Raw genomic sequence first — 26,344 nt, forward strand, 5'->3', positions numbered from 1 at the left:
ACATGCTGATTATTGATGTATTTATTTTTTCAGCAGGGTGAGCTCCAATGTATACTGTGAAAGGCTAGAGCAAGCCTGTGTTTGCAAAAATGTGTTTCCCCCCCACCCATTATCTAGCTCAATTAGGTAACCAAAACTACTTTTGTGATAAAATGCACATCTAAATAACCGTAATCTACATTACCTGTACCTTTCTTACAATACCAATGTCAGCTCATGCATTAGATTCGAATGTCATTAGAATGTGCAAATATATCTCTGTTTTGCCCGATGAAATCCAGCAGAAGTATATTATCACCACAAAATGACCAAGCCATTTATTTTGGATGAAATGGAATTAAAAAGTGACAGTTTTAAGACTGAACTTGTTTGCGTGGCGCAGCGTCGATGTGCCTGTTTGTCAGCCAATGTGTGTCGAGGGGTGGACCATGCATTTTTTATTTTTTTTTATTTATTTTTTTAACCACGACTACGCATTGAAAGAAGTGGGTGATGCAAACAACGTCAGTCTCACCTCAAACGACCTGCAAGCAGTGTTAACTACTGGCATATGTCGACGTAACAAGACCTGGGTAAAGTATTTTAGACGATTTGTAATGATGTACCTTGATTTTGATAACTTGCAGCGTCTTTCGACATAATGCTAGTTGCTACGTCCTAAGGTGGCTCGTTTCGCTTTCGGTATTGCCAGCAAAAGTTGCCATTTTAAGTTCGATCTTACTTCATTTTGAAGTATTTGGGGGGGGCTAAGGAGACGAGTTTTACACCTGCATTGCGCAATCATTTTAACAGTAATCCCTCGCCACTTCGCGCTTCACCTTTCACGTATCCGCTACTTTGCGGATTTATACATAACGGTAAAACAAGTTTGATCTTTGAAGAATGTGGTTCACGAAGGACAAGGCGCGGTGCTTGGCTGGTGCGCATAGGAAAAAAAAAAGCACTAAACTCCAATCACTGTTTCCACAGAGTAGAGAAAAGATTATATCTAAAAAGTTTGGGATTATTTTGATGTGCTCTGTATATATATTACTACTCCAATTAAGTACCTATATGGTAATTTATTCCCAGCCTGTACAATGTTTCATTTTCATTTGTTCAGTTATGTGAATATTGCAGTAAACTTCAACCGAGGTCCGGGAGTGACACACTAACAGCTTGGAGGAAGCCTTTGTGTGAAGACATGCGTAAGCAAGACTGTTTTTTATTTCCCTCAAAGTGCACCAATTTCCCATTTCCTGAAATGTATTAAGAAATACTTGAAGAAATCAATTTATAATGTTTAAGTATGTTTTAAGTCTAACATGGGATGGTTATAACTGTAATTAATTATATATCTGTACACTATACTGCTGGTTCCAAATGTGTGACAGAATATAGTGTATGTTGTTGCATGCTAACATTTACAATGGGCAGGTTCATTCCAGATATGAACGACTTTTAACACGTTTTGTGCAGCTTTGCCATCGCAGAGTGCAGAACGGCACCAGCCAGTTGACATGATGGGCAACGCAGAGCTTGAAGAAATCAGGCTGGTTCTGGTTGGGAACACAGGAGCTGGCAAGAGCTCATCAGGGAACACCATTTTGGGCCGAAAAGAGTTCCTGGCAAAGTTGACTACCAGCTCAGTGACCCGGGAATACCAGTCTGGGAGCACTGATCGTGCTTTTGATGATGAGCAGAAGAGAATGAGGAAGATTACGGTGGTTGACATGCCAGGCTTTGGGGACACTCACCTCACTGAGGAGGAGATTTATACAGAAATGGCTCAATGTCTGTATCTTACCGCTCCTGGGCCCCATGCTTTTCTCTTGGTGGTGCCCATTGAACGTTACACAGATTACCAGGCCCAGGCTGTCAACCATCTGGCTAAAATATTTGGAGATGACGCTGTCAAATACCACACAATAGTTCTCTTTACCAAGGGAGATTCTCTTGAAGGCAAGGAGTTTGATGAATCACTAAAGGAGAGTCCTGATGGTCTTAGAGAGCTCATTGACAAATGCGAGGGGAGGTACCACGTGTTTAACAATAAGGAAAACTACGGTAATGCGACGCAGGTTCAAGAACTCATGATGAAGGTCGACAAGATGGTGAAGAAGAGCAGAACTGAGTTTTATACCAACGCTATGTTTAAAGAGGCAGAGGCAGCGATAAGGGAAGAGCAGAAAAGGCAGCAAGAAATGGAATTGGAGACTGTTCCTCAAAGCATCAGGAAGAGAAAGTTGCAGCAGAGGAAAGATCAGAAAATCGAGCGTAAGGGATGCATTGTTGCTTGAGAGTTAATAGTTACTACTACTGTTACTACTCTGAGAACCCATGATTAAATATGGGGGCATTTATGTTTTTCTCATTGTGCCAGATTGGTTAGGGTTTGAAATAATACATTTTATATTTTCCTACATTGCTTTTTTGAAATATGAAAATTGCCTTGATTTTAGAAAATGATGTGTTATAAATGTGGCTCCAAAAATCTATAGTATAGTTAAGCTTTATAAAAATAAATCTGTTATCAAATGATTGATTTTGTTTGTAAAGTAACTCATGAAATTTCTGTATTTTCGTTCTTATTTTCAAGAAGGTTTTGCTTATTACTGTAATCCATTTATCCATTTCCTGTACCGCTGTATTCCCACTTGTTTAATGAAAATATTCATCCCTTATTTGTGATGGACTGTATGATGCCAAACAAACAAATAAATACACTTTTCAAGACGTCTAATCCTCTAGTATTCTGTCTATGCAAGGGAATCCAAGCTACAACATCTAAGGTTCATGTTGTTTTAAACGATGAGACTTATTAAACTCATCATGTCATCGGGAGACGGAAATGATTCAGGTGTCCCGATTCTGTTTTTAATTTCTATTTATGGGACATAATGTCCCGTATCGTCCCCAAGTGCTCCACTATGTGTCTGTTGTCTTGGTTTCTGTCGGTGTGCTCGCCCCTCCCCTCCTGTGTGCCCATGATAGGTGTGATTCTTCCCACCTGCCTCTCGTTACCTGTCGTGTATATAAGTCCTGTCTGCCCCGCGCTCCCTGTCGGATCGTTGGTTGTGGTTGTTCGGTGTTGGATTTCCGTTGTGTGTTCCTGTCATGAGGTCTTTTTGGTTCCTGTTGCCGTCCGGTCTTCCTGTCGTCATGTCCTGATGTCGTCTGGTTTCACGTCCCGGTCAGTCATTCGTCTTATTGTGGTTACGTCGTGTCAGTTTGCCTTTTTTGAGTTCACCAATAAACCCTGGTCCAAGCTGCACCTGGTCGTCCTGCTCCATGCTCCACCCGACCGTGATTTTATGAATGTGTTACATTTGCCAAGTGCGGTTCAAATGTTCAGGTGTTTGGTTGTGCACTTGCTGGCGAGAGCACAAAAGTACAACAAAAACATGCTGATTATTGATGTATTTATTTTTTCAGCAGGGTGAGCTCCAATGTATACTGTGAAAGGCTAGAGCAAGCCTGTGTTTGCAAAAATGTTCCCACCCGTTATCTAGCTCAATTAGCTCAAGGTTTACCTCGCAGACTCTGATTACAGAGTGGCCGTCACATAAGACGTGTATCGAGGAAGATCATAAAAAACATCAACGTGATGTTGAAAAAAAGTTATTTTTGGGGGTGTACTCTTTGACTGATTTATTATGAGATTATCATCAAGCATTTGAGGTTTAAATATGTGTTTTGGAATTAGGTTCATGTATGTCATTGACTTCACAGCTTTCCACCAGATTGTGCCGTTTTGTCTAGATTTACTGTTTCGTCCGTATGCTTCGGATTGCCAAATATCGATTAGAGCAAACCTCGTTGACTATGATTGACCTTTTTCTAATGAACTGACATAAGGGTCTGAAAGTTGCTCAATGATGTAAAAATACAGCTTACGTTTTCGTCTTGTGAGTGAAAATAATGAGGCATTTACATTCACTTCACTGGTTCTTTTGTTTGAGATAAAAGAACCAGTGAAATGATTAACAAGTAAAACCATTTGATCTCAAACAAAATATAAATGATGAACAAGTAAAAACAAAATGAACTTTGTACAAGCATTTACTTTCAGTTTGGTTTTACAAGAATCCAATGAAGATACTTTCACTTTTGTTTTACAAGAAACCCATGGCCAAACAATGCCACACCTTTTCTCTGGGTATACTGTCTGCGCAGTATTATTTTGCCATTTTGGATTTACATCATTCTGACTGTTAAAATATGCACATCAGCCACAACATTACTTCCCTGCTAAAAACATTTGATCTCAAACAAAATATAAATGATGAACAAGTAAAACCAAAATGAACTTTGTACAAGCGTTTACTTTCAGTTTGGTTTTACAAGAATCCAATGAAGATACTTTCACTTTTGTTTTACAAGAAACCGATGGCCAAACAATGCCACACCTTTTCTCTGGGTATACTACTGTCTGCACAGTATTTTTCCATTTTGGATTTATATCATTCTGACTGTTAAAATATGCACACCAGCCACAACATTACTTCCCTGCTAAAATATATATATATATATATATATATATATATATATATATATATATATATATATATATATATATATATATATATATATATGAAAGGGAAAAAAAAACAGCCGAGTGATCAAATGTTGTGGTGTTTGCAAAAATGTGTCCCCCCCCCCATTATCTAGCTCAATTAGATAACCAAAACTACTTTTGTGATCAAATACACATCTGATTAACCGTAATCTACATTACCTGTACCTTTCTTACAATACAAATGTCAGCTCATGCATTAGATTCGAATCTCCTTAGAATGTGCAAATGTATCTCTGTTTAGCCCGATGAAATTCAGCAGAAGCATATTATCACCACAGAATGACCAAGCCATTTATTTTGGATGAAATGGAATTAAAAAGTGACCATTTTAAGACTAAACTTGTTTGCGTGGCGAAGCGTCGATGTGCTTTTTTTTTTTTTTTTTTAACCACACCTCCGCATTTAAAGAGGTGGGTGATGCAAAAACACCGTCAGTCTCACGTCAAACGACCTGCAAGCAGTGTTAACTACTGGCATATGTCGACGTAACAAGACCTGGGTAAAGTATTTTAGACAAATTGTAATGATGTACCGTGATTTTGATCGTTTGCAGCGTCTTTCGACATAATTCTAGTTGCTACGTCCTAAGGTGGCTCGTTTCGCTTTCGGTATTGCCATTTTAAGTTCGATCATACTTCATTTTGAAGTATTTGGGGGGGCTAAGGAGACGAGGTTTACACCTGCATTGCGCAATAATTTCTACAGTGATCCCTCGCCACTTCGCGCTTCAACTTTCACGTATCCGCTACTTTGCGGATTTATACATAACGGTAAAACAAGTTTGATCTTTGAAGAATGTGGTTCACGAAGGACAAGGCGCGGTGCTTGGCTGGTGTGCATAGGAAAAAAAAGCACTAAACTCCAATCATTGTTTCCACAGAGTAGAGAAAAGATTATATCTAAAAAGTTTGGGATTATTTTGATGTGCTCTGTTTGTATATATTACTACTCCAATTAAGTACCTAGCTAATTTATTCCCAGCCTGTACAATGTTTAATTTTCATTTGTTTAATTATGTGAATATTGCAGTAAACTTCAACCGAGGTCCGGGAGTGACACACTAACAGCTTGGAGGAAGCCTTCTTTGTGTGAAGACATGCGTAAGCAAGACTGTTTTTTATTTCCCTCAAAGTGCACCAATTTCCCATTTCCTGAAATGTATTAAGAAATACTTGAAGAAATCAATTTATAATGTTTAGGTATGTTTTAAGTCTAACATGGGATGGTTATAACTGTAATTAATTATATATCTGTACACTATACTGCTGGTTCCAAATGTGTGACAGAATATAGTGTATGTTGTTGCGTGCTAACATTTACAATGGGCAGGTTCATTCCAGATATTAACGACTTTTAACACGTTTTGTGCAGCTTTGCCGTCGCAGAGTGCAGAACGGCACCAGCCAGTTGACATGATGGGCATCGCAGAGCTTGAAGAAATCAGGCTGGTTCTGGTTGGGAACACAGGATCTGGCAAGAGCTCATCAGCTAACACCATTTTGGGCCAAAAAGAGTTCCTGGCAAAGTTGACTACCAGCTCAGTGACCCGGAAATGCCAGTCTGGGAGCACTGATCGTGCTTTTGATGATGACCAGAAGAGAATGAGGAAGATTAAGGTGGTTGACATGCCAGGCTTTGGGGACACTCGCCTCAGTGAGGAGGAGATTTATACAGAAATGGCTAAATGTCTGTATCTTACTACTCCTGGGCCCCATGCTTTTCTCCTGGTGGTGCCCATTGGACGTTACACAGATTACGAAGCCCAGACTGTCAACCATCTGGCCCAAATATTTGGACATGACGCTGTCAAATCCCACACAATAGTTCTCTTTACCAAGGGAGATTCTCTTACAGGCAAGGAGTTTGATGAATACCTAGAAGAGAGTCCTGATGGTCTGAGAGAGCTCATTGACAAATGCGGGGGCAGGTACCACGTGTTTAACAATAAGGAAGACTACGGTAATGCGACGCAGGTTCAAGAACTCATGATGAAGGTCGACAAGATGGTGAAGAAGAGCGAAACACAGTTTTACACCATCGCTATGTTTAAAGAGGCAGAGGCAGCGATAAGGGAAGAGCAGAAAAGGAAGCAAGAAATGGAATTGGAGACTGACAATGAAGAAAGTCAGCCTGTTCCTCAAAGCATCAGGAAAAGAAAGTTGCCGCAGAGGCAAGATCAGAAAAGCGAGCGTAAGGGATGCAATGGAGCCTTGACGCAAAAGGTTGATCCCTCTTCAAAGTTAATGGCTAACTTGAAGCGCATAGTGGCTGCCGGCGCTGTAGGCCTGGCAATCGGGGCCGCCTTTGGCATTGGTGTGAGCGCTGTAGTTGCCTCAGCCTCGGGAAAGACCGCTTGGGCTATCGGGGCAGCTGCTGGGGGACTTATCGGCGCTGGTATAGGAGTCATTGCTGACTCCGAAGCAGAGAGTGTGAAAGAGGGAGCTGCAGGTTAGTAGTGTCGGAGGTGTTGCTCTCGCGGCTTCTGCAGTTGTGGGGGCTTCCTTGGGCACAGCGGCGGCTCGGAGTGCTGGGACTGGTGCTGGAACTTTGGCTGCAGAAATAGTTCAGAACACTGTGCCAGTTGCCCCTGTTGCTGCTGCAAATACTGAAATACTGCTCTAGATGCAGTGGTTGCGGTTGGGAAGGTTGCAGCAGCTGGGAGTGTTGTAGCGAAAGTGGTCAAAGATATAACCAAAGACTCAGAAAAGTCACACAACAAATGAACACTAAAGCGTCCCTAAAATATTGTCAAACGATTGCACAAAAGATGCAGCCAAATGATTTCAAGTCCAGTTTCTTCACACTACTCTGATAACCCATGATTAAATATGGGGGCATTTATGTTTTTCTCATTGTGCCAGATTGGTTAGGGTTTGAAATAATACATTTTATATTTTCCTACATTGCTTTTTTGGAATATGAAAATTGCCTTGATTTTAGAAAATGATGTGTTATAAATGTGGCCCAAAAAATCTGGAAGACGATAAATACCTTTCCGGGATAGTTAGGTTTTATATAAAAAAAAAAATCTGTAATCAAATGATTGATTTTGTTTGTAAAGTAACTAATGAAATTTCTGTATTTTCGTTCTTATTTTCAAGTAGGTTTTGCTTATTACTGTAATCCATTTATCCATTTCCTGTACCGCTGTATTCCCACTTGTTTAATGAAAATATTCATCCCTTATTTGTGATGGACTGTATGATGCCAAACAAACAAATAAATATACTTTTCAAGACGTCTGATCCTCTAGTATTCTGTCTATGCAAGGGAATGCAAGCTACAACATCTAAGGTTCATGTTGTTTTAAACAATGAAACTTATTAAACTCATCATGTCATCGGTAGGCGAGAGACGGAAATGATTCAGGTGTCCTGATTCTATTTTTAATTTCTATTTATGGGACATAAGCATTTTATCAATGTGTCACATTTGCCAAGTGCGGTTCAAATGTTCAGGTGTTTGGTTGTGCACTTGCTGGCGAGAGCACAAAAATACAACAAAAACATGCTGATTATTGATGTATTTATTTTTTCAGCAGGGTGAGATTCAATGTATACTGTGAAAGGCTAGAGCAAGCCTGTGTTTGCAAAAATGTGTTTCCCCCCCCCCCACCCGTTATCTAGCTCAATTAGCTCAAGGTTTACCTCGCAGACTCTGATTACAGAGTGGCCGTCGCAAAAGACGTGTATCGAGGAAGATCATAAAAAACATCAACGTGATGTTGAAAAAAAGTTATTTTTGGGGGTGTACTCTTTGACTGATTTATTATGAGATTATCATCAAGCATTTGAGGTTTAAATATGTGTTTTGGAATTAGGTTCATGTATGTCATTGACTTCACAGCTTTCCACCAGATTGTGCTGTTTTGTCTAGATTTACTGTTTCGTCCGTATGCTTCGGATTGCCAAATATCGATTAGAGCAAACCTCGTTGACTATGATTGACCTTTTTCTAATGAACTGACATAAGGGTCTGAAAGTTGCTCAATGATGTAAAAATACAGCTTACGTTTTCGTCTTGTGAGTGAAAATAATGAGGCATTTACATTCACTTCAACATATTTGTTTGAGATAAAAGAACCAGTGAAATGATTAACAAGTAAAACCATTTGATCTCAAACAAAATATAAATGATGAACAAGTAAAAACAAAATGAACTTTGTACAAGCATTTACTTTCAGTTTGGTTTTACAAGAATCCAATGAAGATACTTTCACTTTTGTTTTACAAGAAACCCATGGCCAAACAATGCCACACCTTTTCTCTGGGTATACTGTCTGCGCAGTATTATTTTGCCATTTTGGATTTACATCATTCTGACTGTTAAAATATGCACACCAGCCACAACATTACTTCCCTGCTAAAAACATTTGATCTCAAACAAAATATAAATGATGAACAAGTAAAAACAAAATGAACTTTGTACAAGCGTTTACTTTCAGTTTGGTTTTACAAGAATCCAATGAAAATACTTTCACTTTTGTTTTACAAGAAACCGATGGTCAAACAATGCCACACCTTTTCTCTGAGTATACTGTCTGCACAGTATTATTTTTCCATTTTGGATTTATATCATTCTGACTGTTAAAATATGCACACCAGCCACAACATTACTTCCCTGCTATATATATATATATATATATATATATATATATATATATATATATATATATATATATATATATATATATATATATATATATATATATATATATATATATGAAAGGGAAAAAAAACAGCCGAGTGATCAAATGTTGTGGTGTTTGCAAAAATGTGTCCCCCCCCCATTATCTAGCTCAATTAGGTAACCAAAACTACTTTTGTGATCAAATACACACCTGATTAACCGTAATCTACATTACCTGTACCTTTCTTACAATACTAATGTCAGCTCATGCATTAGATTCGAATCTCCTTAGAATGTGCAAATGTATCTCTGTTTAGCCCGATGAAATTCAGCAGAAGCATATTATCACCACAGAATGACCAAGCCATTTATTTTGGATGAAATGGAATTAAAAAGTGACCGTTTTAAAACTGAACTTGTTTGCGTGGCGCAGCGTCGATGTGCCTGTTTGTCAGCCAATGTGTGTCGAGGGGTGGACCATGCATTTTTTATTTTTTTTAATTTTTTTTTTTACCACGACTACGCATTGAAAGAAGTGGGTGATGCAAACAACGTCAGTCTCACCTCAAACGACCTGCAAGCAGTGTTAACTACTGGCATATGTCGACGTAACAAGACCTGGGTAAAGTATTTTAGACGATTTGTAATGATGTACCTTGATTTTGATAACTTGCAGCGTCTTTCGACATAATGCTAGTTGCTACGTCCTAAGGTGGCTCGTTTCGCTTTCGGTATTGCCAGCAAAAGTTGCCATTTTAAGTTCGATCTTACTTCATTTTGAAGTATTTGGGGGGGGCTAAGGAGACGAGTTTTACACCTGCATTGCGCAATCATTTTAACAGTAATCCCTCGCCACTTCGCGCTTCAACTTTCACGTATCCACTACTTTGCGGATTTATACATAACGGTAAAACAAGTTTGATCTTTGAAGAATGTGGTTCACGAAGGACAAGGCGCGGTGCTTGGCTGGTGCGCATAGGAAAAAAAAGCACTAAACTCCAATCATTGTTTCCACAGAGTAGAGAAAAGATTATATCTAAAAAGTTTGGGATTATTTTGATGTGCTCTGTTTGTATATATTACTACTCCAATTAAGTACCTAGCTAATTTATTCCCAGCCTGTCCAATGTTTAATTTTCATTTGTTTAATTATGTGAATATTGCAGTAAACTTCAACCGAGGTCCGGGAGTGACACACTAACAGCTTGGAGGAAGCCTTTTTTGTGTGAAGACGTGTAAGCAAGACTGTTTTTTTTTTTATCTCCCTCAAAGTGCAGCAATCTGAAATTTACAATGAGCAGGTTCATTCCAGATATTAACGACTTTTAACACGTTTTGTGCAGCTTTGCCATCGCAGAGTGCAGAACGGCACCAGCCAGTTGACATGATGGGCAAGGCAGAGCTTGAAGAAATCAGGCTGGTTCTGGTTGGGAACACAGGATCTGGCAAGAGCTCATCAGGGAACACCATTTTGGGCCGAAAAGAGTTCCTGGCAAAGTTGAGTGCCAGCTCAGTGACCCGGGAATGCCAGTCTGGGAGCACTGATCGTGCTTTTGATGATGACCAGAAGAGCCCGAAGAACATTAAGGTGGTTGACATGCCAGGCTTTGGGGACACTCACCTCACTGAGGAGGAGATTAATGAAGAAATGGCTAAATTTCTGTATCATGCCGCTCCTGGGCCACATGCTTTTCTCTTGGTGGTGCCCCTTGACCGTTACACAGATTACCAGGCCCAGGCGCTCTACCATGTGGCTAAATTATTTGGAGATGACGCTGTCAAATCCCACACAATAGTTCTCTTTACCAAGGGAGATTATCTTGAAGGCATGGAGTTTGATGTATACCTAGAAGGGAGTCCTGATGATCTTAGAGAGCTCATTGACAAATGCGGGGGCAGGTACCACGTGTTTAACAATAAGGAAGACTACGGTAATGCGACGCAGGTTCAAGAACTCATGACGAAGGTCGGCAAGATGGTGAAGAAGAGCAGAACTGAGTTTTACACCAACGCTATGTTTAAAGAGGCAGAGGCAGCGATGAGGGAAGAGCAGAAAAGGCAGCAAGAAATGGAATTGGAGACTGTTTCTCAAAGCATCAGGAAGAGGAAGTTGCAGCAGAGGCAAGATCAGAAAAGCGAGCGTAAGGGAGGCTATGGAGACTTGACGACGCGAGAGTCTGCTCCCTCTTCAAACTTGATGGTTATATTGAAGTGCATAGTGGCTGCCGGCGCTGTAGGCGCGGCAATCGGGGCCGCCTTTGGCATTGTGAGCGCCGTAGGTGTCGCAACCATGGCAAAGGCTGTGGTTATCGGGGCAGTTACTGGGGGCTTCCCTGGGCGCAGCAGAAGTAGTTCAGAACACTGTTGCTGCTGCAGCCGGAAATACTGCTCTAGATACAGTGGTTGCGATTGCGAAGGTTGCAGCAGCGGTCATACCTACCAGTGTTGTAGTGAAAGTGGTCATAGATAAAACCAAAGACTCACAAAAGTCTACTTATGAGGTGTCATTTACCAAATGAACACTAAAGCATCTCTAAAATATTGTCAAACGATTGCACAAAAGATGCAGCCAAATTATTTCAAGTCCAGTTTCTTCACACTACTCTAATAACCCATGATTAAGTATGGGGGCATTTATGTTTTTCTCATTGTACCAGATTGGTTAGGGTTTAAAATAATACATTTTATATTTTCCTACATTGCTTTTTTGAAATATGAAAATTGCCTTGATTTTAGAAAATGATGTGTTACAAATGTGGCCCAAAAATCTGGAAGATGATAAATACCTTTCAGGTATAGTTAGGCTTTATAAAAATAAATCTGTTATCAAATGATTGATTTTGTTTGTAAAGTAACTCATGAAATTTCTGTATTTTCGTTCTTATTTTCAAGAAGGTTTTGCTTATTACTGTAATCCATCCATCCATTTTCTGTACCGCTGTATTCCCACTTGTTTAATGAAAATATTCATCCCTTATTTTTGATGGACTGTATGATGCCAAACAAACAAATAAATGCACTTTTCAAGACGTCTGATCCTCTAGTATTCTGTCTATACAAGGGAATCCAAGCTACAACATCTAAGGTTCATGTTGTTTTAAACGATGAGACTTATTAAACTCATCATGTCATCGGGAGACGGAAATGATTCAGGTGTCCCGATTCTGTTTTTAATTTCTATTTATGGGACATAATGTCCCGTATCGTCCCCAAGTGCTCCACTATGTGTCTGTTGTCTTGGTTTCTGTCGGTGTGCTCGCCCCTCCCCTCCTGTGTGCCCATGATAGGTGTGATTCTTCCCACCTGCCTCTCGTTACCTGTCGTGTATATAAGTCCTGTCTGCCCCGCGCTCCCTGTCGGATCGTTGGTTGTGGTTGTTCGGTGTTGGATTTCCGTTGTGTGTTCCTGTCATGAGGTCTTTTTGGTTCCTGTTGCCGTCCGGTCTTCCTGTCGTCATGTCCTGATGTCGTCTGGTTTCACGTCCCGGTCAGTCATTCGTCTTATTGTGGTTACGTCGTGTCAGTTTGCCTTTTTTGAGTTCACCAATAAACCCTGGTCCAAGCTGCACCTGGTCGTCCTGCTCCATGCTCCACCCGACCGTGATTTTATGAATGTGTTACATTTGCCAAGTGCGGTTCAAATGTTCAGGTGTTTGGTTGTGCACTTGCTGGCGAGAGCACAAAAGTACAACAAAAACATGCTGATTATTGATGTATTTATTTTTTCAGCAGGGTGAGCTCCAATGTATACTGTGAAAGGCTAGAGCAAGCCTGTGTTTGCAAAAATGTTCCCCCCCCCCCCCCCCCCCCCGTTATCTAGCTCAATTAGCTCAAGGTTTACCTCGCAGACTCTGATTACAGAGTGGCCGTCACATAAGACGTGTATCGAGGAAGATCATAAAAAACATCAACGTGATGTTGAAAAAAAGTTATTTTTGGGGGTGTACTCTTTGACTGATTTATTATGAGATTATCATCAAGCATTTGAGGTTTAAATATGTGTTTTGGAATTAGGTTCATGTATGTCATTGACTTCACAGCTTTCCACCAGATTGTGCCGTTTTGTCTAGATTTACTGTTTCGTCCGTATGCTTCGGATTGCCAAATATCGATTAGAGCAAACCTCGTTGACTATGATTGACCTTTTTCTAATGAACTGACATAAGGGTCTGAAAGTTGCTCAATGATGTAAAAATACAGCTTACGTTTTCGTCTTGTGAGTGAAAATAATGAGGCATTTACATTCACTTCACTGGTTCTTTTGTTTGAGATAAAAGAACCAGTGAAATGATTAACAAGTAAAACCATTTGATCTCAAACAAAATATAAATGATGAACAAGTAAAAACAAAATGAACTTTGTACAAGCATTTACTTTCAGTTTGGTTTTACAAGAATCCAATGAAGATACTTTCACTTTTGTTTTACAAGAAACCCATGGCCAAACAATGCCACACCTTTTCTCTGGGTATACTGTCTGCGCAGTATTATTTTGCCATTTTGGATTTACATCATTCTGACTGTTAAAATATGCACATCAGCCACAACATTACTTCCCTGCTAAAAACATTTGATCTCAAACAAAATATAAATGATGAACAAGTAAAACCAAAATGAACTTTGTACAAGCGTTTACTTTCAGTTTGGTTTTACAAGAATCCAATGAAGATACTTTCACTTTTGTTTTACAAGAAACCGATGGCCAAACAATGCCACACCTTTTCTCTGGGTATACTACTGTCTGCACAGTATTTTTCCATTTTGGATTTATATCATTCTGACTGTTAAAATATGCACACCAGCCACAACATTACTTCCCTGCTAAAATATATATATATATATATATATATATATATATATATATATATATATATATATATATATATATATATATATATATATATGAAAGGGAAAAAAAAACAGCCGAGTGATCAAATGTTGTGGTGTTTGCAAAAATGTGTCCCCCCCCCCATTATCTAGCTCAATTAGATAACCAAAACTACTTTTGTGATCAAATACACATCTGATTAACCGTAATCTACATTACCTGTACCTTTCTTACAATACAAATGTCAGCTCATGCATTAGATTCGAATCTCCTTAGAATGTGCAAATGTATCTCTGTTTAGCCCGATGAAATTCAGCAGAAGCATATTATCACCACAGAATGACCAAGCCATTTATTTTGGATGAAATGGAATTAAAAAGTGACCATTTTAAGACTAAACTTGTTTGCGTGGCGAAGCGTCGATGTGCTTTTTTTTTTTTTTTTTTAACCACACCTCCGCATTTAAAGAGGTGGGTGATGCAAAAACACCGTCAGTCTCACGTCAAACGACCTGCAAGCAGTGTTAACTACTGGCATATGTCGACGTAACAAGACCTGGGTAAAGTATTTTAGACAAATTGTAATGATGTACCGTGATTTTGATCGTTTGCAGCGTCTTTCGACATAATTCTAGTTGCTACGTCCTAAGGTGGCTCGTTTCGCTTTCGGTATTGCCATTTTAAGTTCGATCATACTTCATTTTGAAGTATTTGGGGGGGCTAAGGAGACGAGGTTTACACCTGCATTGCGCAATAATTTCTACAGTGATCCCTCGCCACTTCGCGCTTCAACTTTCACGTATCCGCTACTTTGCGGATTTATACATAACGGTAAAACAAGTTTGATCTTTGAAGAATGTGGTTCACGAAGGACAAGGCGCGGTGCTTGGCTGGTGTGCATAGGAAAAAAAAGCACTAAACTCCAATCATTGTTTCCACAGAGTAGAGAAAAGATTATATCTAAAAAGTTTGGGATTATTTTGATGTGCTCTGTTTGTATATATTACTACTCCAATTAAGTACCTAGCTAATTTATTCCCAGCCTGTACAATGTTTAATTTTCATTTGTTTAATTATGTGAATATTGCAGTAAACTTCAACCGAGGTCCGGGAGTGACACACTAACAGCTTGGAGGAAGCCTTCTTTGTGTGAAGACATGCGTAAGCAAGACTGTTTTTTATTTCCCTCAAAGTGCACCAATTTCCCATTTCCTGAAATGTATTAAGAAATACTTGAAGAAATCAATTTATAATGTTTAGGTATGTTTTAAGTCTAACATGGGATGGTTATAACTGTAATTAATTATATATCTGTACACTATACTGCTGGTTCCAAATGTGTGACAGAATATAGTGTATGTTGTTGCGTGCTAACATTTACAATGGGCAGGTTCATTCCAGATATTAACGACTTTTAACACGTTTTGTGCAGCTTTGCCGTCGCAGAGTGCAGAACGGCACCAGCCAGTTGACATGATGGGCATCGCAGAGCTTGAAGAAATCAGGCTGGTTCTGGTTGGGAACACAGGATCTGGCAAGAGCTCATCAGCTAACACCATTTTGGGCCAAAAAGAGTTCCTGGCAAAGTTGACTACCAGCTCAGTGACCCGGAAATGCCAGTCTGGGAGCACTGATCGTGCTTTTGATGATGACCAGAAGAGAATGAGGAAGATTAAGGTGGTTGACATGCCAGGCTTTGGGGACACTCGCCTCAGTGAGGAGGAGATTTATACAGAAATGGCTAAATGTCTGTATCTTACTACTCCTGGGCCCCATGCTTTTCTCCTGGTGGTGCCCATTGGACGTTACACAGATTACGAAGCCCAGACTGTCAACCATCTGGCCCAAATATTTGGACATGACGCTGTCAAATCCCACACAATAGTTCTCTTTACCAAGGGAGATTCTCTTACAGGCAAGGAGTTTGATGAATACCTAGAAGAGAGTCCTGATGGTCTGAGAGAGCTCATTGACAAATGCGGGGGCAGGTACCACGTGTTTAACAATAAGGAAGACTACGGTAATGCGACGCAGGTTCAAGAACTCATGATGAAGGTCGACAAGATGGTGAAGAAGAGCGAAACACAGTTTTACACCATCGCTATGTTTAAAGAGGCAGAGGCAGCGATAAGGGAAGAGCAGAAAAGGAAGCAAGAAATGGAATTGGAGACTGACAATGAAGAAAGTCAGCCTGTTCCTCAAAGCATCAGGAAAAGAAAGTTGCCGCAGAGGCAAGATCAGAAAAGCGAGCGTAAGGGATGCAATGGAGCCTTGACGCAAAAGGTTGATCCCTCTTCAAAGTTAATGGCTAACTTGAAGCGCATAGTGGCTGCCGGCGCTGTAGGCCTGGCAATCGGGGCCGCCTTTGGCATTGGTGTGAGCGCTGTAGTTGCCTCAGCCTCGGGAAAGACCGCTTGGGCTATCGGGGCAGCTGCTGGGGGACTTATCGGCGCTGGTATAGGAGTCATTGCTGACTCCGAAGCAGAGAGTGTGAAAGAGGGAGCTGCAGGTTAGTAGTGTCGGAGGTGTTGCTCTCGCGGCTTCTGCAGTTGTGGGGGCTTCCTTGGGCACAGCGGCGGCTCGGAGTGCTGGGACTGGTGCTGGAACTTTGGCTGCAGAAATAGTTCAGAACACTGTGCCAGTTGCCCCTGTTGCTGCTGCAAATACTGAAATACTGCTCTAGATGCAGTGGTTGCGGTTGGGAAGGTTGCAGCAGCTGGGAGTGTTGTAGCGAAAGTGGTCAAAGATATAACCAAAGACTCAGAAAAGTCACACAACAAATGAACACTAAAGCGTCCCTAAAATATTGTCAAACGATTGCACAAAAGATGCAGCCAAATGATTTCAAGTCCAGTTTCTTCACACTACTCTGATAACCCATGATTAAATATGGGGGCATTTATGTTTTTCTCATTGTGCCAGATTGGTTAGGGTTTGAAATAATACATTTTATATTTTCCTACATTGCTTTTTTGGAATATGAAAATTGCCTTGATTTTAGAAAATGATGTGTTATAAATGTGGCCCAAAAAATCTGGAAGACGATAAATACCTTTCCGGGATAGTTAGGTTTTATATAAAAAAAAAAATCTGTAATCAAATGATTGATTTTGTTTGTAAAGTAACTAATGAAATTTCTGTATTTTCGTTCTTATTTTCAAGTAGGTTTTGCTTATTACTGTAATCCATTTATCCATTTCCTGTACCGCTGTATTCCCACTTGTTTAATGAAAATATTCATCCCTTATTTGTGATGGACTGTATGATGCCAAACAAACAAATAAATATACTTTTCAAGACGTCTGATCCTCTAGTATTCTGTCTATGCAAGGGAATGCAAGCTACAACATCTAAGGTTCATGTTGTTTTAAACAATGAAACTTATTAAACTCATCATGTCATCGGTAGGCGAGAGACGGAAATGATTCAGGTGTCCTGATTCTATTTTTAATTTCTATTTATGGGACATAAGCATTTTATCAATGTGTCACATTTGCCAAGTGCGGTTCAAATGTTCAGGTGTTTGGTTGTGCACTTGCTGGCGAGAGCACAAAAATACAACAAAAACATGCTGATTATTGATGTATTTATTTTTTCAGCAGGGTGAGATTCAATGTATACTGTGAAAGGCTAGAGCAAGCCTGTGTTTGCAAAAATGTGTTTCCCCCCCCCCCACCCGTTATCTAGCTCAATTAGCTCAAGGTTTACCTCGCAGACTCTGATTACAGAGTGGCCGTCGCAAAAGACGTGTATCGAGGAAGATCATAAAAAACATCAACGTGATGTTGAAAAAAAGTTATTTTTGGGGGTGTACTCTTTGACTGATTTATTATGAGATTATCATCAAGCATTTGAGGTTTAAATATGTGTTTTGGAATTAGGTTCATGTATGTCATTGACTTCACAGCTTTCCACCAGATTGTGCTGTTTTGTCTAGATTTACTGTTTCGTCCGTATGCTTCGGATTGCCAAATATCGATTAGAGCAAACCTCGTTGACTATGATTGACCTTTTTCTAATGAACTGACATAAGGGTCTGAAAGTTGCTCAATGATGTAAAAATACAGCTTACGTTTTCGTCTTGTGAGTGAAAATAATGAGGCATTTACATTCACTTCAACATATTTGTTTGAGATAAAAGAACCAGTGAAATGATTAACAAGTAAAACCATTTGATCTCAAACAAAATATAAATGATGAACAAGTAAAAACAAAATGAACTTTGTACAAGCATTTACTTTCAGTTTGGTTTTACAAGAATCCAATGAAGATACTTTCACTTTTGTTTTACAAGAAACCCATGGCCAAACAATGCCACACCTTTTCTCTGGGTATACTGTCTGCGCAGTATTATTTTGCCATTTTGGATTTACATCATTCTGACTGTTAAAATATGCACACCAGCCACAACATTACTTCCCTGCTAAAAACATTTGATCTCAAACAAAATATAAATGATGAACAAGTAAAAACAAAATGAACTTTGTACAAGCGTTTACTTTCAGTTTGGTTTTACAAGAATCCAATGAAAATACTTTCACTTTTGTTTTACAAGAAACCGATGGTCAAACAATGCCACACCTTTTCTCTGAGTATACTGTCTGCACAGTATTATTTTTCCATTTTGGATTTATATCATTCTGACTGTTAAAATATGCACACCAGCCACAACATTACTTCCCTGCTATATATATATATATATATATATATATATATATATATATATATATATATATATATATATATATATATATATATATATATATATATATATATATATATATATGAAAGGGAAAAAAAACAGCCGAGTGATCAAATGTTGTGGTGTTTGCAAAAATGTGTCCCCCCCCCATTATCTAGCTCAATTAGGTAACCAAAACTACTTTTGTGATCAAATACACACCTGATTAACCGTAATCTACATTACCTGTACCTTTCTTACAATACTAATGTCAGCTCATGCATTAGATTCGAATCTCCTTAGAATGTGCAAATGTATCTCTGTTTAGCCCGATGAAATTCAGCAGAAGCATATTATCACCACAGAATGACCAAGCCATTTATTTTGGATGAAATGGAATTAAAAAGTGACCGTTTTAAAACTGAACTTGTTTGCGTGGCGCAGCGTCGATGTGCCTGTTTGTCAGCCAATGTGTGTCGAGGGGTGGACCATGCATTTTTTATTTTTTTTAATTTTTTTTTTTACCACGACTACGCATTGAAAGAAGTGGGTGATGCAAACAACGTCAGTCTCACCTCAAACGACCTGCAAGCAGTGTTAACTACTGGCATATGTCGACGTAACAAGACCTGGGTAAAGTATTTTAGACGATTTGTAATGATGTACCTTGATTTTGATAACTTGCAGCGTCTTTCGACATAATGCTAGTTGCTACGTCCTAAGGTGGCTCGTTTCGCTTTCGGTATTGCCAGCAAAAGTTGCCATTTTAAGTTCGATCTTACTTCATTTTGAAGTATTTGGGGGGGGCTAAGGAGACGAGTTTTACACCTGCATTGCGCAATCATTTTAACAGTAATCCCTCGCCACTTCGCGCTTCAACTTTCACGTATCCACTACTTTGCGGATTTATACATAACGGTAAAACAAGTTTGATCTTTGAAGAATGTGGTTCACGAAGGACAAGGCGCGGTGCTTGGCTGGTGCGCATAGGAAAAAAAAGCACTAAACTCCAATCATTGTTTCCACAGAGTAGAGAAAAGATTATATCTAAAAAGTTTGGGATTATTTTGATGTGCTCTGTTTGTATATATTACTACTCCAATTAAGTACCTAGCTAATTTATTCCCAGCCTGTCCAATGTTTAATTTTCATTTGTTTAATTATGTGAATATTGCAGTAAACTTCAACCGAGGTCCGGGAGTGACACACTAACAGCTTGGAGGAAGCCTTTTTTGTGTGAAGACGTGTAAGCAAGACTGTTTTTTTTTTTATCTCCCTCAAAGTGCAGCAATCTGAAATTTACAATGAGCAGGTTCATTCCAGATATTAACGACTTTTAACACGTTTTGTGCAGCTTTGCCATCGCAGAGTGCAGAACGGCACCAGCCAGTTGACATGATGGGCAACGCAGAGCTTGAAGAAATCAGGCTGGTTCTGGTTGGGAACACAGGATCTGGCAAGAGCTCATCAGGGAACACCATTTTGGGCCGAAAAGAGTTCCTGGCAAAGTTGAGTGCCAGCTCAGTGACCCGGGAATGCCAGTCTGGGAGCACTGATCGTGCTTTTGATGATGACCAGAAGAGCCCGAAGAACATTAAGGTGGTTGACATGCCAGGCTTTGGGGACACTCACCTCACTGAGGAGGAGATTAATGAAGAAATGGCTAAATTTCTGTATCATGCCGCTCCTGGGCCACATGCTTTTCTCTTGGTGGTGCCCCTTGAACGTTACACAGATTACCAGGCCCAGGCGCTCTACCATGTGGCTAAATTATTTGGAGATGACGCTGTCAAATCCCACACAATAGTTCTCTTTACCAAGGGAGATTATCTTGAAGGCATGGAGTTTGATGAATACCTAGAAGGGAGTCCTGATGATCTTAGAGAGCTCATTGACAAATGCGGGGGCAGGTACCACGTGTTTAACAATAAGGAAGACTACGGTAATGCGACGCAGGTTCAAGAACTCATGACGAAGGTCGGCAAGATGGTGAAGAAGAGCAGAACTGAGTTTTACACCAACGCTATGTTTAAAGAGGCAGAGGCAGCGATGAGGGAAGAGCAGAAAAGGCAGCAAGAAATGGAATTGGAGACTGTTTCTCAAAGCATCAGGAAGAGGAAGTTGCAGCAGAGGAAAGATGAGAAAAGCGAGTGTAAGGGAGGCTATGGAGACTCGACGACGCGAGAGTCTGCTCCCTCTTCAAACTTGATGGTTATATTGAAGCGCATAGTGGATTCCAGCCTTGCACTCCCGCTACTCGGGGCCGCCTTTGGCGTCGTTGTGACCGCCGCAGTTGTCGCATTCACGACAAAGGCTGTGGTTATCGGGGCAGTTACTGGGGGACTTATCGGCGCTGGTATAGGAGTCATTGTTAACTCCGAAGCAGAGAGTGTGAAAGAGGGAGCTTTGGATTCTCTTTTGCAGGTTTGTAGTGTCGGAGGTGTTGCTCTCGCCCGTTCCGCAGTTGTGGGGGCTTCCCTGGGCGCAGCATAAGTAGTTCAGAACACTGTTGCTGCTGCAGCCGGAAATACTGCTCTAGATACAGTGGTTGCGATTGCGAAGGTTGCAGGAGCGGTCTTACCTTCCCGTGTTGTAGTGAAAGTGGTCGTAGATAAAACCAAAGACTCACAAAAGTCTACTTATGAGGTGTCATTTACCAAATGAACACTAAAGCATCTCTAAAATATTGTCAAACGATTGCACAAAAGATGCAGCCAAATTATTTCAAGTCCAGTTTCTTCACACTACTCTAATAACCCATGATTAAATATGGGGGCATTTATGTTTTTCTCATTGTACCAGATTGGTTAGGGTTTAAAATAATACATTTTATATTTTCCTACATTGCTTTTTTGAAATATGAAAATTGCCTTGATTTTAGAAAATGATGTGTTACAAATGTGGCCCAAAAATCTGGAAGATGATAAATACCTTTCAGGTATAGTTAGGCTTTATAAAAAAATATCTGTTATCAAATGATTGATTTTGTTTGTAAAGTAACTAATTGTAATGTATTTTTGTTCTTATTTTCAAGTAGGATTTGTTTATTACTGTAATCCATCCATCCATTTTCTGTACCGCTGTATTCCCACTTGTTTAATGAAAATATTCATCCCTTATTTTTGATGGACTGTATGATGCCAAACAAACAAATAAATGCACTTTTCAAGACGTCTGATCCTCTAGTATTCTGTCTATACAAGGGAATCCAAGCTACAACATCTAAGGTTCATGTTGTTTTAAACGATGAGACTTATTAAACTCATCATGTCATCGGTAGGCGAGAGACGGAAATGATTCAGGTGTCCCGATTCTATTTTTAATTTCTATTTATGGGACATAGGCATTTTATCAATGTGTTACATTTGCCAAGTGCGGTTCAAATGTTCAGGTGTTTGGTTGTGCACTTGCTGGCGAGAGCACAAAAATACAACAAAAACCTGCTGATTATTGATGTATTTATTTTTTCAGCAAGGTGAGATTCAATGTATACTGTGAAAGGCTAGAGCATGCCTGTGTTTGCAAAAATGTGTTTCCCCCCCACCCATTATCTAGCTCAATTAGCTCAAGGTTTACCTCGCAGACTCTGAATACAGAGTGGCCGTCACAAAAGACGTGTATCGAGGAAGATCATAAAAAACATCAACGTGATGTTGAAAAAAAGTTATTTTGGGGGTGTACTCTTTGACTGATTTATTATGAGATTATCATCAAGCATTTAAGGTTTAAATATGTGTTTTGGAATTAGGTTCATGTATGTCATTGACTTCACAGCTTTCCACCAGATTGTGCTGTTTTGTCTAGATTTACTGTTTCGTCCGTATGCTTCGGATTGCCAAATATCGATTAGAGCAAACCTCGTTGACTATGATTGACCTTTTTCTAATGAACTGACATAAGGGTCTGAAAGTTGCTCAATGATGTAAAAATACAGCTTACGTTTTCGTCTTGTGAGTGAAAATAATAAGGCATTTACATTCACTTCACTGGTTCGTTTATCTCAAACAAATATGTTGTTTGAGATAAAAGAACCAGTGAAATGATTAACAAGTAAAAACATTTGATCTCAAACAAAATCTAAATAATTAACAAGTAAAACCAAAATGAACTTTGTACAAGCATTTACTTTCAGTTTGGTTTTACAAGAATCCAATGAAAATACTTTCACTTTTGTTTTACAAGAAACCAATGGCCAAACAATGCCACACCTTTTCTCTGGGTATACTGTCTGCCCAGTATTTTTCCATTTTGGATTTATATCATTCTGACATGCACACAAGCCACAACATTACTTCCCTGCTAATATATATATATATATATATATATATATATATATATATATATATATATATATATATATATATATATATATATATATATATATATATATATATATATATATATATGAAAGGGAAAAAAAACAGCCGAGTGATCAAATGTTGTGGTGTTTGCAAAAATGTGTTCCCCCCCCACCCATTATCTAGCTCAATTAGGTAACCAAAACTACTTTTGTGATCAAATACACACCTGATTAACCGTAATCTACATTACCTGTACCTTTCTTACAATACTAATGTCAGCTCATGTATAAGATTCGAATCTCCTTAGAATGTGCAAATGTATCTCTGTTTAGCCCGATGAAATTCAGCAGAAGCATATTATCACCACAGAATGACCAAGCCATTTATTTTGGATGAAATGGAATTAAAAAGTGACAGTTTTAAGACTAAACTTGTTTGCCTGGCGAAGCGTCGATGTGCTTTTTTTAATTTTTTTTTTTTTAACCACACCTCCGCAATTAAAGAAGTGGGTGAAGCAAAAACAACGTCAGTCTCACGTCAAACGACCTGCAAGCAGTGTTAACTACTGGCATAAGTCGACGTAACAAGACCTGGGTAAAGTATTTTAGACAAATTGTAATGATGTACCGTGATTTTGATCGTTTGCAGCGTCTTTCGACATAATTCTAGTTGCTACGTCCTAAGGTGGCTCGTTTCGCTTTCGGTATTGCCAGCAAAAGTTGCCATTTTAAGTTCGATCATACTTAATTTTGAAGTATTTGGGGGGGCTAAGGAGACGAGGGTTACGCCTGCATTGCGCAATAATTTCTACAGTGATCCCTCGCCACTTCGCGCTTCACCTTTCACGAGTCCGCTACTTTGCGGCCACGTTTGACCTTTGAAGAATGTGGAAGGACAAGGCGCGGTGCTTGGCTGGTGCGCATAGGAAAAAAAAGCACTAAACTCCAATCATTGTTTCCACAGAGTAGAGAAAAGATTATATCAAAAAAGTTTGGGATTATTTTGATGTGCTCTGTATACTATATTACTACTCCAATTAAGTACCTATATGCTAATTTATTCCCAGCCTGTACAATGTTTAATTCTCATTTGTTTAATTGTGTGAATATGGCAGTAAACTCCAACCGGGGTCCGGGAGTGACACGCAAACAGCTTGGAAGAAGCCTTTTTTCTGTGAAGACGTGTAAGCAAGACTGTTTTTTTTTTTATCTCCCTCAAAGTGCAGCAATCTGAAATTTCCAATGAGCAGGTTCATTCCAGATATGAACGACTTTTAACACGTTTTGTGCAGCTTTGCCATCGCAGAGTGCAGAACGGCACGAGCCAGTTGACATGATGGGCATCGCGGAGCTTGAAGAAATCAGGCTGGTTCTGATTGGGAACACAGGATCTAGCAAGAGCTCATCAGGGAACACCATTTTGGGCCAAAAAAAGTTCATGGCAAAGTCGAGTGGCAGCTCAGTGACCCGGAAATGCCAGTCTGAGAGCACTGATCGTGCTTCTGATGATGACCAGAAGAGAATGAGGAAGATTACGGTGATTGACATTCCAGGGTTTGGGGACACTCACCTCACTGTGGAGGCGATTAATGAAGAAATGGCTAAATGTCTGTATCATGCCGTTCCTGGGCTCCATGCTTTTCTCTTGGTGGTGCCCATTGGACGTTACACAGATTACGAAGCCCAGGCTGTCAACCATCTGGCTAAAATATTTGGAGATGATGCTGTCAAATACCACACAATAGTTCTCTTTACCAAGGGAGATGATCTTGAAGGCATGGAGTTTGATGAATATCTAGAAGAGAGTCCTGCTGGTCTTAGAGAGCTCATTGACAAATGCGGGGGCAGGTACCACGTGTTTAACAATAAGGAAAACTACGGTAATGCGACGCAGGTTCAAGAACTCATGATGAAGGTCGACAAGATGGTGAAGACGAGCGAAACTGAGTTTTACACCAACGCTATGTTTAAAGAGGCAGAGGCAGCGATCAGGAAAGAGCAGAAAAGGAAGCAAGAAATGGAATTGGAGACTGACAATAAAGAAAGTAAGGCTGTTTCTCAAAGCATCAGGAAGAGGAAGTTGCCGCAGAGGCAAGATCACAAAAGCGAGCGTAAAGGATGCAATGGAGCCTTGACGCAAAAGGTTGCTCCCTCTTCAAACTTGATGGTTATATTGAAGCGCATAGTGGCTGCCGGCGCTGTAGGCCTGGCAATCGGGGTCGCCTTTGGCGTCGCCGTCCCCTTGACAGCTGCCCTCTCGGCACATCTTGCGGGGAGTGCCGTTGGCCTCGTTGCTGCTCAGCTTACCGGAGCGTCTGCCGCCGGAGCTGTGAGCGCCGTGGTTGCCGCAGCCTCGGGAACCACCGCTTTGGCTATCGGGGCAGCTGCTGGGGGAGCTATCGGCGGTGCAATGGGATACAATGCTGGCTCCGAAGACAAGAGTGTGAAAGAGGGAGTTGTGGATACTCTTGTGCAGGTTAGTAGTCTCGGAGGTGTTGCTCTCGCCGCTTCCGCAGTTGGGGGGGCTTTCCTGGGCGCAGCGGCGGCTCTGAGTGCTGGGACTGGTGCTGGAACTTTGACTGCAGGAACAGGGGCAGAAGTAGTTCAGAACACTGTGCAAGTTGCCCCTGTTGCTGCTGCAGCCGGAAATACTGCTCTAGATACAGTGGTTGCAATTGCGAAGGTTGCAGGAGCTGTCGGTGTTGTAGTGAAAGTGGTCGTAGATAAAACCAAAGACTCACAAAAGTCTACTTATGAGGTGTCATTTAACAAATGAACACTAAAGCATCTCTAAAAGATTGTCAAACAATTGCACAAAAGATGCAGCCAAATTATTTAAAATCCAGTTTCTTCACACTACTCTAATAACCCATGATTAAATATGGGGGCATTTATGTTTTTCTCATCGTGCCAGATTGGTTAGGGTTTAAAATAATACATTTTATATTTTCCTACATTGCTTTTTTGAAATATGAAAATTGCCTTGATTTTAGAAAATGATGTGTTATAAATGTGGCCCAAAAAATCTGGAAGATGATAAATAACTTTCCGGGATAGTAAGGTTTTATATAAAAAAAAAATCTGTAATCAAATGATTGATTTTGTTTGTAAAGTAACTAATGAAATTTCTGTATTTTCGTTCTTATTTTCAAGTAGGTTTTGCTTATTACTGTCATCCATTTATCCATTTTCTGTACTGCTGTATTCCAACTTGTTTAATGAAAATATTCATCCCTTATTTGTGATGGACTGTATGATGCCAAACAAACAAATAAATGCACTTTTCAAGACGTCTAATCCTCTAGTATTCTGTCTATACAAGGGAATCCAAGCTACAACATCTAAGGTTCA

At 39.9% G+C, this 26,344-nt stretch overlaps 4 protein-coding genes and 1 pseudogene across 14 annotated transcripts; all 5 read left to right on the top strand.

The window, feature by feature from the left end:
• Positions 1-417: 417 nt before the first annotated feature.
• LOC148384341 (GTPase IMAP family member 9-like) lies at positions 418-26,290 on the top strand. 7 transcript variants are annotated; one of them, XM_088357651.1, is made up of 3 exons: positions 418-572; positions 1,103-1,187; positions 24,286-26,290. In XM_088357651.1, exons 1-3 carry the CDS (start codon positions 429-431, stop codon positions 25,767-25,769), a joined length of 1,713 nt encoding a protein of 570 aa, XP_088213777.1. In that variant the 5' UTR covers positions 418-428; the 3' UTR covers positions 25,770-26,290. The 7 variants fall into 7 exon arrangements, with proteins under 7 accessions (XP_088213777.1, XP_088213781.1, XP_088213778.1 ...); XM_088357655.1 differs by having other exon boundaries at positions 523-572; positions 1,120-1,187; XM_088357652.1 differs by lacking the exons at positions 418-572; positions 1,103-1,187; positions 24,286-26,290 and adding exons at positions 12,489-12,673; positions 15,103-15,173; positions 20,048-21,864.
• On the top strand, positions 492-2,715 carry LOC148384342 (GTPase IMAP family member 4-like). Its single transcript, XM_088357667.1, has 3 exons — positions 492-572; positions 1,120-1,187; positions 1,459-2,715. Exons 2-3 carry the CDS (start codon positions 1,184-1,186, stop codon positions 2,277-2,279), a joined length of 825 nt encoding a protein of 274 aa, XP_088213793.1. The 5' UTR covers positions 492-572; positions 1,120-1,183; the 3' UTR covers positions 2,280-2,715.
• Positions 3,030-7,796, top strand: LOC148384343 (uncharacterized; annotated as a pseudogene). Its single transcript, XR_015853348.1, has 3 exons — positions 3,030-3,172; positions 5,588-5,658; positions 5,930-7,796. The product of XR_015853348.1 is annotated as an uncharacterized LOC148384343 (transcript).
• On the top strand, positions 3,069-12,216 carry LOC148384344 (GTPase IMAP family member 9-like). Of its 4 annotated transcripts, none has more exons than XM_088357664.1 (3): positions 3,069-3,172; positions 10,354-10,422; positions 10,531-12,216. In XM_088357664.1, exon 3 carries the CDS (start codon positions 10,572-10,574, stop codon positions 11,655-11,657), a length of 1,086 nt encoding a protein of 361 aa, XP_088213790.1. In that variant the 5' UTR covers positions 3,069-3,172; positions 10,354-10,422; positions 10,531-10,571; the 3' UTR covers positions 11,658-12,216. The 4 variants fall into 4 exon arrangements, with proteins under 4 accessions (XP_088213790.1, XP_088213787.1, XP_088213788.1 ...); XM_088357661.1 differs by lacking the exons at positions 3,069-3,172; positions 10,354-10,422 and adding exons at positions 4,995-5,057; positions 5,588-5,658; XM_088357662.1 differs by lacking the exons at positions 3,069-3,172; positions 10,354-10,422 and adding exons at positions 5,011-5,057; positions 5,571-5,658.
• On the top strand, positions 15,103-17,311 carry LOC148384345 (GTPase IMAP family member 7-like). Its single transcript, XM_088357660.1, is given in 3 exon segments — positions 15,103-15,173; positions 15,445-16,516; positions 16,518-17,311. Coding segments are annotated over 3 exon segments (1,254 nt in total). The 5' UTR covers positions 15,103-15,169; the 3' UTR covers positions 16,696-17,311.
• Positions 26,291-26,344: the final 54 nt, after the last annotated feature.

This window comes from Syngnathus floridae, chromosome 17 (assembly GCF_059516105.1).
Source record: "Syngnathus floridae isolate MCC-2025c chromosome 17, RoL_Sflo_1.0, whole genome shotgun sequence".
NCBI classification, from domain to species: domain Eukaryota; kingdom Metazoa; phylum Chordata; class Actinopteri; order Syngnathiformes; family Syngnathidae; genus Syngnathus; species Syngnathus floridae.